At 36.9% G+C, this 15,776-nt stretch overlaps 1 protein-coding gene across 4 annotated transcripts in view; it reads left to right on the top strand.

Moving 5' to 3' along the window:
* Window positions 1–15,776, top strand: part of ARID4B (AT-rich interaction domain 4B) — a 90,642-nt gene that overhangs the window by 27,377 nt on the left and 47,489 nt on the right. For all 4 annotated transcript variants that reach the window (XM_083361614.1, XM_083361613.1, XM_083361612.1 and 1 more), the window contains exons 4-10: window positions 630–695; window positions 3,790–3,880; window positions 5,236–5,315; window positions 6,385–6,476; window positions 8,813–8,951; window positions 11,628–11,707; window positions 14,938–15,011. In XM_083361614.1, the coding sequence (XP_083217740.1) occupies window positions 630–695; window positions 3,790–3,880; window positions 5,236–5,315; window positions 6,385–6,476; window positions 8,813–8,951; window positions 11,628–11,707; window positions 14,938–15,011 (622 nt within the window). The remainder of the gene's footprint in view (window positions 1–629; window positions 696–3,789; window positions 3,881–5,235; window positions 5,316–6,384; window positions 6,477–8,812; window positions 8,952–11,627; window positions 11,708–14,937; window positions 15,012–15,776) is intronic.

Here is a 15,776-nt window from a genome sequence, read left to right as displayed (position 1 = left end):
ATGTGAACTGTAATTTCATTTCATCTTCCTGTGGCTATATAGTTAAGTTGGAACCACAGAACTTTGCTGGAATCCACATTTCAGATATTTTGTAGGTGAGGCAAGAGAAGGTTGCAGAGCATGAAAATGAAAGAATAGTTGATATTATAAACTACTTGTATAATTGTAACCTAATGATATTGTTATTGATTGGATTTATGTGTTTTCTTTTAAAGTTCTCAGGGAAGCATCTATCTTCCAACAGTCACGGTAGGTTGGGCTGAGAGTTCCTTGTTAAATCATCTAATTACCTTACTTAACTGTTATTGTTGGAAGATAGATGCAGAGATTTAAAGAAATGTTTCCTGTGCCTGCATCTATAACCTTGTATTCCTTTATAAAAGGGAAAAGGATAAAAAAATCAGTTGATCTTTATAAATGTGTAATAATTCTGATCTTTTAATTCTATTACAATCTGGCTGTTCCACTATGATAGAAAAGTGGTAACAGATGAAAAATGCAAAATTTGAGTTTCACTTGAACATCAATAGCATCATCTAATAGCAGTTGCAAATAGGTTATGCTCAGGTTCAGAAATACAGTAGCCATTCTTACGTTGTCTTAAATATATTTACAATTTCATTTTCTAGGTAACATTTAGGCATGATTCATCAACTTTAGAAGTTCAGGATGATCACATAAAAGGTCCTTTAAAGGTAACATATCTGAATAATTGCTGAAAAAATGAATAATTCTTGGAAAATTTAAAGTGTATTTGAAGTGTATGAGTGTATTTGAAATATATTAAAATTGAACAGTTCAATATAGCATTAACATTATCCTCTATATACAAACATTTATTATTTAAAAACACTGAAATGTAATTTGCAGAATAATGTTATGTGTTATAGAATTTAAGAGCCTATTCCTGTGATAAGATTTTGTTTTCTGTATAGTGAATAGTAGAGAACAATACATAATGTATATTTATTTATTCAATATATATAGTAGCCCAAATAAGTGACACTGGGCAGTTATATAAATTGAATATTTGTTGGGTATCAGTCAACATCTTCTACTGAATACTTGTGGAAGTGTAATTATCTACATATAAGGCTCCTTGGAATTCACTTAGGAATCTGTATATTTCTATTAAAGATATATAGAGATTACCAGTGTGCAGCCTGTGAACTTCAGGCTGCAATCAACTCTCAGAATCTTTTAGCTTCAACCTGCCACAGGTGCCCATCTCTGGAATATATTTCTCTTACAGGCTTGACATAAAACGTGGCTGGAGGGAATATTATTGTTGTATGAAGGAAATACTCATCTCTTTTTCTCAAGTGCCAGTCACTTAGCTCATCAGTGTCACAGAAAAAAAACCTTAAGCACATAAAAGAAAATTCCTTGTAAAAGAAAATCTGCATTTTTTTTTCCTAGAAATTTTTGAGAGAATCATCAGGCAGGTGACTAGTGTCAATTGCATATAACGCTGTTGCCATAATATACCAGGATTTTCATAAAGCTTTGACCGAGTTACTCATGAAAAGCTCTTAAGTAAATCTGATGATCATAGAATAAGAGAATCTGTCTTTTTGTGATTTGCTAGCTCAGTATATAGGAATAACTTCATAAATTATTTTAATGTAGGAGTAAGCAATGAATTGGCCAAATTTGCAGATGATAGGAAATGACTTGAGGTAATGAAAATCAAATCAAAATCTAGAAGAGTCTGTTTAAACTGAATAAATGGTCAGTCATATGGAAAATGAAATTCAGTTAATTTAAGTAAATATAATATGATACAAAGTTTTTGGATAAATTTATCATAGACAAGTCTATCAGTCTTGACTGTTCTGTCACATTTCCACTTTGGGGGCCACATGTCTTCAAATGCAAAAGTGGCAGGAAAGACATAAGGACTAAGATGGGCTTTGATGTGATCCAACAAAGCTCTTATTATTATTCTTTTATATAATAGTAAGTACTCTGGAAAGATTTCTCATAAAAGAGTAATTGCTAGATACTATGTAGTTTAGAAATAGCAGTCTATTTTCTGACTTAAGACAATCCTTCACCTCCCCTTCCTTTCACTTTTTGCAAGGAATGTATGGACTGTACATTATGTTAAATAGTATCACTAAAATTGTTCCTACTCGAAATACAGTCCTTTATTCAACTTAAATGATATATTTCCCTTTATACTGGTGAGAGAAGTTCCTGTATTATAATGTTCAAACTGCACATTGCAGTAGTAGTTTAGGCGTCTCTTAGAAAACAAAGTATCTCCTTATGACTAATTTCTTTTCATTACCTTTAAAATGGAAATCAACTGCAGTCTCTTGTGATGGAGAGAAAGTAGTTTCCTTTTGCTGGCTATAATATTAATTGATCCTTAACGTTTGTACTCATAGAAAATATAAAAGTAGAAAGAAAAGAAAAATGGTGTTTAACAAAAAGGAATATATGAATATTAAATTGAACATTTAAAAAAATAATTGGTGCTTTCCTTTCTTTCTTGTCCAAAATAAGTCTTTTATAATGATTAGAGATGTTCTCTTCAATCTTCTTTGATATGCAGAGAAGTTGAAACTATATTGCACATACACTTTCAGACTTTTAACCCTCAGTACTAAGAAGCTTGTCTGGCTCTTGTTTTAGGTACTATTTTAGCAAAGCATTTTGACATCAACTCTTTTTCACCATCTGCTGGCAGTAAGGAAGTAATATAAAGCACATCATGTACATAAAAAAGATTTTTTTAAAAACAATACCTCTTTTACAAATAATTTGAACAGGCTGATCAATGATTGTTTTACAAATTCTGGCCTTACCCTAACTGGAATTTTTGAAGACTAGTTTACACTGTTATAAATAAAACTAAAATGATTTTCAAATCTTAATATATATAAATTAACTTTTGCTTTATAACTTAACTGAACATTGAGATTTATTTATAGTACTCCTTGTAATGCCATCCATGCTGTGTCCCATCTCTGTGGGACAAAATTAAGCTAAATGTGTATCATGGGTGTTTCAGTCGTGTGAATAAGATACTTTATTACATCTTTACATTGGTACATTTCAGTAGTATATTGTCACATTTCAATAGCAGGAATGTTATACTGCTATAACTTTTCCTCTGTTTTGAAAAATTGTGAGTATAAGACTCAATACTTTAGCAATAGAATTTAGATAATTATAATAAAAGTCTTTTCATTTCCAAAATAAATTTAGTATCCATATTGCAAAACTGTGCTACTCAGGTGTCATGGCTTTTTATCTTTGTTGTATGTGTATTTCAGAAGGACAGAATTATTGTAATAAAAAACAGTAAAAATGTGCAGTCAGAAAATAAAGATGTCTATTCCCTCCTTCCATCCTATCATTTGTGTAGCTTTTTTGGATCTTCAACACATCATATTTTGCTTTTTTTTTTTAAAAAAAAATCATTTTTATATGCTACACTTGGGTATGTGTGCACCCTCAGTGTTGGTTTCTGGCAACTGCCTGGAGAATCCCTGCAGTTTTGCTGGCAGGATTTTCAATTTTTTCGTTTGCTTCCTTCCTAAGGCTGAGAAAGAGTGGCTGGCTCAAGGTCACTCAGGAGGCTTTGTACTTAAGGTGGGAATAGAATTCATGGTCTCCTCAGATTTCTAGTCTGGTGTTGTAACCACTACAACAAACTGGTTTTCATATGGTATTGTACATGAGTATAAAAACTACATTTAATAAAATAAGAAGTGAAGTGCTTCAGTGTTTCATAACCAAGTGGCTCTTTAAAAACCTTTAAAGTTGTTTTTGTTGTAGGTAGGAACTGTGGTGGAAGTCAGGAATCCAGATGGAACTTATCAGGAAGCTGTCATCAATAAATTAACAGATGCTAGCTGGTATACTGTAGGTAAGGAAACCTTAAATTTCTTTTTACACAATTGAAAAATTAAATTTGGAAAAAAATGCACTTTTTCGTGTCATATTCCCCAAGGGATGGTTTTTGCATTCAATGAGTACTTTTAGTTTCAGTATAGTACCTACATTGAAAAGGATATGCAATCAAATGAATCAAGAATGTTTTGGGACAGAATCTGCTTGATAATGATAAAAAGACAGAGATAGGAAACAGGAGTTATTGAAAGCTTTAAATAATAACTTCTTGCCATTTCATAGAAGTTAGAATCTTACTCTTTTAACATTTTAAAACTTCAAGATATAAATTGCATTAAAAAGGCCCTTTTTTGGGTTCTTATTTTTGTGATTTGTTTTTTTGTACTACTTCTATGCCATTGGGACATCTCCCAGCTGCTTCTAGAAATTCTAGAACAAACGGCTGTTGTGTGCATTTTTCTTTCATTCAATCCTATCCAATTCTCTTGGCCTAGTTCCTGCAGTTTCCTTAGCAAGGTTTTTCAGAAGTGGTTTGCCTTTGCCTCCTTCCTAGAGCTGAGTCTGGTCCAAGGTCACCCTGATGGCTTTGTGTCTGAGGCAGTACTAGAACTCACAGTCTCCCAGTTTCTAGCCTGATACTTAACTACTACATGAAATTAGCTCTCTTATACAGGTAGTTCTTGACTTATGACTGGTCACTTAGCAACCATTTGAAGTTACCTGAAAAAGGGGACTTATGACATGGATCCAATTTCTGCCATTTTAATGGGCAGGCATTACAGTTGTAACTTGAGAACTACCTGTTTACATAAAATTTGCCAAACAAAATAGCCATGAGATCTGGATTGAGCTTGGTAGTCCCATTAACAAGTTATGTCCCATCAACATAGTTCAATACTATTATACATTCATTCTCATTCTCTCCCTCCCTCCTCCCGTCTGTCTGTCTGTCTGTCTCTCTCTCTCACACACACACACAATATATAAAGTATTATCTATCAAAATTTTAAGATTCTTCTGTCTGTTGTACTTTATCTCCCTTCTTCCTTTCTCTGGCTTTCCGGATATATAAACTGTTTCTAGAAAGAGTCCTTAAAGGTTATCCTCTTACACTGCACAGGTTTACTTAGGTTAGAGCCTATAGTATTTTATAGTATTTTTGATATTTCTGATTAAGGGAAACTCTCAATATGGCTTAGAAATGCTAGATTTACTTTTAGCTAGAAGTCATGATAAAATTGGTAAGTATGAAATTCATGGAAAAAGTAGGCTCAGCTGTATGTTTTACTGAAATTTAATTAAACTTAAGGAATTTTTTAAAAAAAACTGTACAAAATTTTATATTGTGTTTCATTTTACCATTGATAACAGTATTTGATGATGGAGATGAGAAAACTCTTAGACGCTCTTCACTTTGCCTAAAAGGAGAAAGACATTTTGCTGAAAGTGAGGTAAACTTTTTCTTTTTAATGTAGCTATGCTATAGAAATTAAGCATGCTCTGATAATATTTGCCCACTGATTAATGGAATGGAATGTATAAGTTGTGCTTCACTGTCAGCAGTGGGGTATAGTTGTGAAATCTAGAAAAATATGTAATTCTGATAAAGAGAATCTCTGTTACTGTCATGTGTTCATGTGTCAGTGGCTGGAATAGCATATTTTTTATTTCCAAATTAGCTTCCTATAACTGGAAACTTAGGCAAAGACATTTATTTGTACATTAAAATGTGTGTTTAATGAACATTATAATTAGATTTCAATTCTGGTAAGAGGGGTTAAAATTATAGAACAGTGTTGTATAACTCGTACTAAGAACAAATGATTACCAATAATTTGCAATAATAAGAAATAAGAACCTTTAAGTTAATTCAAAAACAAAAAAAGAGATATTGTAGTTTTAATTCTTCAAATATACAGTCTCCTCATTTGATTGCTCCTATATATTGCATCTTCTCTCCTGCACATAAAATGTATTTTATGTCGGATGAGGTGAGAATAATCATCATTTTTTCTTGTCTTGTATGACAAAAATGAAAATAATGCAAAAGAAACAACGGCGGATAACATTTATTGCACTGAGTTATCCCATGTGGATTGTCCTGCAGCAAGTTGGCTGCGGCAAAATGGCCATGGCAGGTTGGCCTCAGGGAATTATCCTAGACCCCTTCCATGAGAAGACATGACCACAGGAAAATGGGGCTTGGCTCTATCTTCTGAATAGAGATTCCCCATCCAAAAACCTTGCCCCTTTATGTTATTTGCCTTGCTGAAGGTAGGAAGGGAAAAATGGCATTTGGGAGACCTGTATAAAATAGTATCTCTTTGTAGATACTCTATTGTAGTTGTATTGTTTGTATTTATTTCTGTTTTCATGCTCCTTGCAGGTTGAGTTTTATTCATAACAGGGCCTCCTGTTTGAATTACTTTTTTTCAAACAAATGTGTTTGTTCATATTCTGACAAATCTGTGTTGTGAAATTCTCTTCAGTAATTGAAAAAATAATGTTTTTTGTCAATAGACATTAGATCAGCTCCCTCTTACCAACCCTGAACATTTTGGGACTCCTGTCATTGGAAAGAAAACTAATAGAGGAAGAAGATCTAATCACATGTAAGTTTGATATTTATCTGATTCATGATTATCTTCATTTTAGAATTATTTGAACTGAGTAAAAAAGCAGCATATAATTTAAAGTAGAAGTTGAAAATGTGGGAAGTTACCTGGGGAAATAGAAGCCAATCTTAGGTTTTTTTAAAAAAAATACAGGCAAGGTTTAGAATGGATTAAGGAAAAGTTTGTTATTATTCTCTTATATCTACAGTTTAGATCGGCATAAGCTTACTGGAAGAACTATGTAGTTCACTTAATTGCTTTATACAAAGGGCAACACATTATTTCTGAGAAGCAAGGCAGAAAGGAAGATGATCTCTTCCACTGTTTACAACCTAACAGGAAATTGGATGGTGTTACGAAGGTGTATTCCATAAGTTGCTGAAAATGCTTTTGATCACCCTGAATATACTGCTTATTCATTCAAATGAATACTCCCCTTTTGGAGGCTGAGAGTTGGAGGAACATTGCATATGAAAGTATAAGCTTTTCTTTGTATTTAGTAGGACAAAATTATTAGCCTCACTACTCTGCATAGGATGTTGGTGAAAAATATGTCCTGAAGGCTTTAATCCAGCCTCATGATGAACACTCTAAAAGATCCTCAACTCTATCTCAGTAGCACGTTGAATGTCATCTGACCCGAGGGGACCATCATCCAGCACTATATAACTACTGATATCTGAAGCAGAATTATGGTGGAAACATGGAACATAACCACCATGAACAAGGGAAAACTCAACACAGGGGAAGATAAAATAAAGCGGCCACATGTTGAACTCTGAGGCATCAGAGAATTAAGATGGACTAGAATTGGACACAGAAGATCACATTATTACTATGGGCACAAAAGACAAGGAAGGAATAGCATTGCTTTTATAACCAGGAGACATATAGCAAGAAAATAAGATTTAACTGCAATGCAACCAATGACTTAACAATACAATGAGACTTTAATATAATGCTTATCCAAGCTTATGCTCTAACACTGATACAAAAGAAGAGGAGACTGATGAGATTTAGAGGGAAGTTGATTTTGCCAAGAAATTGGCAAAAATATGCAAGCAAGATATGCCATCTGTAGTTGAAGACTGGAATGCAAACGTTGGAAATATTAAAGAAGAAAATAAAGTTTGGCCTAGGAAAATGAAATAATGTAGTGAATGACTTACCAATTCCTAAAAATGACTTACCAACTTCTGAGAATCAGTTATTTCTTTTCCAACACTCCCCACCCCCAAACACACACACACACACACACACACACACACACACACACACACACACAAACACACACACACTGACATTACAAGACATTACTATACCACTCCTTGTATCATTACCATATGGAGTGTACAGAAATCAAGTTAACAAAATTACAAGGATACAAGGAGGTGGAGAAAGTCAGCTATAACAGTAAAGGCATAGCCAATGATTGACTGTGGAGTGGATCGTAAACTTCACATGTGCAAATTCCAACTTAAGCTAAAACAGCAACAGAAGAAAGCCAATCATTTTCCATGATCTGATCTTGACTTGATCAAACAGAATTTCCAGAATCACTTTGAAGTCCTAAATCTCATTGGCAGGGAAACAGAGATAACTGTGACTGAAGTCAGAGAAATTCCTAGGGATGAATGTGAAAAGAGATTTACCAGAGACCAAGAAGCAAAAGAAAGCAAACTGGATGTCAGAACAAATAGTGGGAAATTGCCAAAAAAAGAAGTGAACCCAAAGCCAAGAAAAACAAAAATACCAGAAGAGAACTTGACGAAGAATGTCTAGGGGCTGTTAGAAGCGCAGTATTGTAAAGACATTAAACTTTGTAATAGACATTGAATAACAAGAAAAGATCTCAGAATTTCCAAAAGATTTTAGAACTCAGAAAAAGGTTCCAATGTTGAATTGGTATGCTAAGGACACCATTGGACAGACAATAATTAATTCCCAAAAGATGGAAAGGCATCCTGTACAATAGAGATGTCAGTGTCAGAATAACTTAGAAGATAATTCCTACCAAGAATTCCTCTGATGGCACTTGGAACCAGGATAACATAATTTAAAGTATTACATCATAATTAAGGCTGAGTCAACATACCTTTTAATGCTGTATTACTATGTGGGATTGTTAATGGAAAATTATTGATTTTACTATGCATCAGCCACCATATTAATTCATTTATTTATTCCATTCACTCATTCTATAGTGCTCCCCACTAGTTTGCTGTAAAGTCGTAACTATAAGCCAATGTCTAAACAAAAATTCACTTTTCATACTAATTCTAACTATAAATTGTATAATAAACATTTATATGGTGACACCTTTTCCCTTATAGCCCAGAAGAAGAATCTTCCTCATCCTCAAGTGATGAGGACGAAGATGACAGAAAACAAACTGATGAATTATTAGGAAAAGTTGTATGCGTAGAAACTGTTAGTACGGATAAAAAGAAAAATATTTGGTTTCCAGCTTTGGTAAGTACTTACTTTCTGTATTCTTTTTTTAAAAAAAATTGAAACAGATAATACAGTCCTAGAAATAAGACTGCAATTTTAGTTGCAATCTTTAATAAATCAGTGCTTTGATACAAAACAAATAAATGCAGAATAACACACAATTTATTATATGTGCAGGGGACTACATTAATAAAGGCCTTAACATTTTGATGCTTAATAGCTACTAAAACAAGTATGTGTAAATTGGTGTTTGTATGTACCCAATATAGAGTGTATGTTTTATGAAAAACGGAACCCTATTTTGACTCATTTCCTTTTTCAAACACTAAACTATTAACATTTTTTTTGCTGTTGGTCTATCAAGCCACATAGATGATTTGAAAAGGCAAAAGCTGTTGTATTATGATACAAAACTTATATTTTGGTGGAACACTTATATTCAGAGATGGTGTAACCTCTGAATATCAGTTACTGGAATGCAAATAGTAGGATTAGCTTTTAGGATTGTGTTGCAGATGCAGTTCCAACAGAATTGACTTCATGCATATACTGTACAGATATCTGATGTGAGGAGGCCTTTGAAGCAGCTGCACCAAGCCTTGAGAAGATGAATTCAGAGAGATGCTTTAATTATTTTACGAAGGTTTTATTAGTTACTGGCTTTATATCTTGCTTGTAGTTTTCCCATGGTTGAAAACAGGTGCTGGGTTAGGCAAGGGACTTTTCTTATGTTTTAGGTGATTATGTAATAATAAGAGTGTGCCATTAGTACAGGGGTGTCAGACTCGCAATGTCACATGACGTGTCACGACATATCGTTACTTTTTTTCCCATTGCCAGCAATGGGGTGGGTGAGGTTTCGCCATGACACATCCGGCCTGTGGGCCGCCAGTTTGACACCTCTGCATTAGTAGAAATAAAAAAGTAGTCCAAATAAGTGTATTTTATGCTACTGAGAGTTGGATAAGTTGATCAGTAAGAAGATACTGTGTTTCCCCAAAAGTAAGACCTACCCCGAAAATAATCCCTAGCTTGATTTTGGGGGGGGGCTAATATAAGTCCTACCCCCAAAATAAGCCCTACTTTGGGGGCAAGGTGTACCCCTAAAAATCATGCTAGGGGGCTGCAGCTGCCCACACACCCTGCACCCACTTACCTTACTGGTAGGCCCACCGCATCCAGGCTTCCCTTGCCCTGAGACTTGTCACGCTAGGTGGCTTATCGCGCCATTGCCGCTGCTCGCACAGGAGGCTGCATAGTGCTTCGGGCCATTGTTGCTGCTTGTGGCAGGAGGCCGCATGTTGCTTCAGGGTGTTGCCATCGGCCCGAAGGACCGCACAGCCTCCTACCGTGAGCGGCGCCACCGGCCCAAAGGGCTATGCAGCCTCCCGCAAGTGGCAGCAACAGCGTGAAGCATCATGCAGCCTGTGAGTGGTAGCACCAGCGCAATGCATCACATGTCTGTCCGCAAGTGGTGGCAAGTGGCTGTTGAAGAAGTCAAGCAGTGGCACAACAGGTGTCAAGTCATGGGAGGCCTGGCTGCGGCAGTCCTAACGTAAGACATCCTCCCAAAATAAGACCTAGTGCCTCTTTTGGAGGCAAAAAAAAAGTATAAGACTGGGTATTATTTTCAGGGAAACATGATAGCAACAACAGTAAGGACTAAGTAGAACTTCGTACTGTTTTTTGAGATGATTTTAAAAGCTGTCATTCCATTGCCATATCCACTGGAAGTTGGCAGATAAATAACATTTCTTTTCTGCTAATTTAGAACATAGGTTTGCGGTCTGGAAGAAAAATCCTGGAGTACATTTTTAAAAAGTCATTTCAGTTTAGTCTCAGATAACCATCAAGTAACACCAGGGTTGCACAGCTTAATTTAGGTTAACCAGGACCTTACAGTTATACAGTGTTGCTATGAAGTAGGCAGTGTGATTTAAATAGTAGCTCAATAAATCTGAGATTACAGCAAAGTGTCCATAGTGCCCAGAAATTTATTAAATTCTGGCAGAAATATCATATGCATAGGAGGGTTAATATATGTTGAGATAGCTTACTAATATACTAGCTTACTAGGTTCCACTTCTGCATCAGAAAAGTAGGGAAAGTTTATTTTTTTTAAAAAAAATTGTGCTGAGTTTTGGAGAAGTAGAGATTGCAAGAACCTTTCTTCTTCTTCACTTTACATCAGGGTTTGGTGAAAGGGAATTCCACTTAAAGGAATGCAGTTTGTTTTCTTCTCTAAAAAGCAGGTAAAAGTAAAAGAAAATACTCCTCTGCTCAAACTCATGCTGCACCCAGAGGCAAACAACCTCTTTTTTCTCTCAATCAACACAGGCCTTTTAGGAAAATAGAAGCTGCAGTGCCTCACGCTTCTTCTTTTTTTGCTCTCAGATAAAAATACTTTTTCCCCTCTGCTGTGTTTTTTTTCAGATGGCAGAGGATGATGGAGGCCAAGGGTTTTGTTTTTCATGCAGGAAACAATTTAAGATCCTTCCGCCTCCCCCGCCCACCGAGTTACTTGAAATATCTAGAGTAGTTGGAAAAGGGGATTTTGTATGCTGACCATCCATGCCAATAACAACCAGATGTGTAGACCTTACCTTATGCATACAAATACGTTTGTATGATCTCTTAGATAATTTTAAATAAAGTTTCTCTAATAATTATATATATTTTTTTATTTTTATACAGGTGGTTTGTCCAGATTGCAGTGATGAAGTTGCAGTAAAGAAAGATAATGTTCTTGTTCGTTCTTTCAAGGATGGCAAGTTGTAAGTGAAACTGTTTGATTTAATTACTATTTGTCTAATTACTATAATGTAACTAAGAGAGATGGCAGATGGACACAGATCTCTTTTATTCATGAGAATGAAGGGGGGGGGAATAGAATGAATAAAATAATTTTGCATTTTGCCTTCTACTTCCATATAGGGTATGGATATATGAATGCAGAAAAACAGTGTGCTGTTTTGTATTAATATTGAAGTGCATGGATAGAATATTTCTACAATTTAAATGTTTTTTTCTGTTGTAGGATTTCTAAACAAAGTATTATTTCCTTGTATAATATGCTTGTAAATAATTATGATAATAACAATGTGGCATCATTTTAATCAGTTTGAAAAGTGCCAGGCAGGTAGTCCTCTAGTTATAACCATAATTGGGACCAGAATTTTCATTGCTCAGCAAGGTGGTTGTAAAGTGGGTTGTGCCTGATTTTTTCCAGGTTTCACTTTGTTGTTAAGTGAATCACTGCAGTTGTTAAGGAAATCACATGGTCTTTAAGCAAATCTGACTCCCCTCTTTGACCTAAAATCATGGAACTTCCTTCTGCAGCTACTATATTATTTCAGGAAAAGACAGCTGATTCTATTTTCCAATCTCATTAGGATGTAGAATATCATAGTTCAGTCAGGTAATCATGGAATAGAATAGAATAGAATAGAATAGAGAATAGAATAGAATAGAATAGAATAGAATAGAATAGAATAGAATAGAATAGAATAGAATAGAATAGAATAGAAACTGGAAGGGACCTTGGATGTCCAACTCCCTGCTCAAGCAGGAGAACTTGTACCATTTCAGATGAGTCTAGCTTCTTAAAAACCTCCAGTGATGGAGCAAAAATAGGGCCAGTCTAGGACAGGGCTTTACAACCGGTGGTACGCATACCACTAGTGGTACGCGAGCACCTGGCTGGTGGTACGCGGTGTCGCAGCAGCCCGGGATCAGCGTTTATGAGCGCGATTTCTAAGTGCGACTCAGCTGATCCCGGGCTCCTGCCCGGCTCACTTAGCAAGCAGCCTCTTTTCCGCAAGCAAGTGAGCCGGGCAGAAAATAAGCTGCTTGCTAAGTGAGCTGGGCAGGAGCCCGGGATCAGCATTTCTGAGCGTGACTTCTGAGCGCGACTCAGCTGATCCTGGGCTCACTTAGCAAGCAACCTCTTTTCCGCAAGCAAGTGAGCCGGGCAGGAGCCCGGGATCATCTGGGTCGCGCTCAGAAATCGCACTCAGAAATGCTGATCCCGGGCTGCTGCCCAACTCACTTAGCAAGCAGCCTCTTTTCTGCAAGCAAGTGAGCTGGGCAGGAGCCCAGGCGACACCGGCGCTTGCGGCTTTTCCGCAGCACAGACCCTAGGGCTGCTTCGTTCCCACTCGGCCTCTCACAGGACCCAGGCTGCCTGCACTGGTGGGAAATGCAGCGCTTCTTTTTCTGCAGCAGTGGAGCGCAGGCGTCACTTGGGAAACACTCTGCGAGATGCGCCTTTGCAGCAGGTTCCCCTTCTGTTATATATTGGAGGTTTGAAAGGAAAGCTGCTCCCAGGGCGTAAAAGTAGAATCCAAATGGTGAGAGTGACGCAGCTCTCCGACTCTCTGCTTCAGGCTAAAACAGTCTCAAAGTTGGGTCCAGAAATTACTTCGCCCGAAGGAAGGGTGACTTGGTGGCGATGTGGGTTTGTTTCCTTTGGAGGAGGGAGAAAAGCGTCACTCTCTTCCTTCGGGCGGGTGCAAATGCAACTTAAGAACGGTAGCAATGCGGCCAGAAATGGGTATCTCTTGACAGCGCTGGGGAGAGCTATGGGAAGAATGATGTACGCGGAGAGGATTGGAGAACCTGGCTCAAACACTGGGCTCCAGTAGGGGAAAAATGACTGGGAGAAGTAGCCGGTTCATAATGTACGGGCCTGAAAACAGGAGGTGAACCGGTGACATCCCCTCCCTGCCTGTGTGCGCGTGCAGAGGCTGAGGCGCTCTCCTCTGCCTTTGTGCGTGAACAGGCAGGGCTGTGATGTCAGTGGTTTTACTTTGCCCAAAACCAGGCTGGGATCTGAGTGGTGTAGCATAGGATGGAGGGAGGGAAGGAAAGAAGGAAGGAAGGGACAAAAAGGGAGAGAAGGAAAGGAAAAAAGGAAGGAAGGAAGGGACATTGGGAGAGAGGAAAGGCACCCATCCCAGTCTCACTCCCCTCCACCAGAGACCCACAGATCCCCCTCCCACAGGCACCCCACAATCTGAGTGATGACCTGGCCATTGATCACATGACCCTGGGACACTGAATGTTATAAGTATGAATCAGTTGCCAAGCATCCCAATGTAAATCACATGACCCTGGGGAAGCTGCAACAGTCATAAGTGTGAAAAATGGTCATAATTCACTTCAGTGCCATTGTAACTTCAAACAGTCACTAAGAGAATTGTTGTAAGTCGAGGACTACTTGTATTTTATGATTTTTTTTCTTTTTTTTGGGGGGGTCAAGTTTTTGACACCTTGCTGGGTTACTGGTAGTACTCGGATATTGCCTTATCCTAAAAGTGGTACAATGGGTGAAAAGGTTGAAAAGCCCTGGTCTAGGATTTGAACCTAGGACCTCTCGCAACCTAAGCGAGAATCATACCCCTAGACCAGGGGTAGGCAACCTTGGCTCTTTTATGACTCGTGGACTTCAACTCCCAGAATTCCTGAGCCACTGGCTCAGGAATTCTGGGAGTTGAAGTCCACGAGTCATAAAAGAGCCAAGGTTGCCTACCCCTGCCCTAGACCAACAAGCCATTGAATTGAAAGGAACTTTAGCGTAGTTTGTTGTAAAGAAACTTATTTTGAAGTAGATATAATTGTTTTGCTAGGCAGTCATCTGTGTTTCATCATTAGGAAAACTGGGTGTTCCCCTTCCTGTTTTTTTATTTTGAGTTTGGATTTATAGCAATTTTTCTTCTTGTTGTTGAAGAAAACATTTTAGCACTGTTTTAAAAATTCAGATCAAAATCTTAATTTTCCTTTTCTAGAAATAACTGATTTACACAAAGTAGTTTAAGACCAAATATTTTTTTTTCTGAAAAAGTTTTCAAATTTTTAAAATTCCTGTTTGCTTTGTAACAGTGGGAGACCCACATTTTATGGATAATTAATAATAAAAGATTGCTTTATTTAAATGAAGATTGCTCTATTATCAAAATACTTAAAATATTTATTTTAAAAAATACTGTGATCACAATTTGTTTAGCTCTTCGGTACCAAGAAAAGATGTACGGGAAATTAGTGAATCTTCACCAAGACCTGACGCTGCATTAAAACAAGGTAAAAATTGACTTAAAAATTAGACTGCTTTTCATCTCAGTTATAATTGGCTAGAACAAAAATGAGTTAGGGTTAGACTAGACTGAGAATTCTAAAAAATGTTTCCAGGAATGCCAGGAATATCGTATTTTATTATTTATTTTTCTCTACCTTTTAATCATAATTTCTGTACTTTTTACAAGTGTGGGATTGTAAGAGGGCCACAGAGGGTGCCTCGTGAGAGAAAATAGGTAGTATTGGTCTGAGACGTAGGGGGGAAAAAAATCAAATGCCAAAATCTAAATATTAACCTTTTCCTAGATTGAGTGGATTGGATTTTTTTTTTAAACTGCATCATGCCTATTTTAGATTTTATATTATAATAATTATGTGCTTCCTGTTCTAAAATGACAAGAAATCATGCCAGCAGTTTTCAGCAGTTGTGCTGCCTATCTTCACCATTAAATAAAAGAATAGTCTTATCAAGGCTCGATACCATCACTAAGATTCAGTGCATAATAGCACCAATGGTAGAAATCAAGTTATAGAAATTAAAGGATTAAAACATTTTCAAGCTTAAAAACAATTTGAGAGATTGTATGCCTAGCTGTTCTGTACCAGCCTGCTACCGGCCTTGCAGAAAAGGCAGGGACAACCCCTTTTACAAGAAGGCAAGAGGCTGGAATTACGCCTGCCAAATTTATTGCTACAAAAACAAATAGAACAAGACACGAACCAAGAAACAGGAGCTTTTCAAGCGGTTGCCTTCAGCAAACCAGCCCTCCC

This window comes from Vipera ursinii, assembly GCF_947247035.1.
Source record: "Vipera ursinii genome assembly, chromosome: 1".
Taxonomy (NCBI): domain Eukaryota; kingdom Metazoa; phylum Chordata; class Lepidosauria; order Squamata; family Viperidae; genus Vipera; species Vipera ursinii.
Note: the sequence above shows the minus strand (reverse complement) of the source record. Positions and strands in the feature narration are given on the sequence as shown.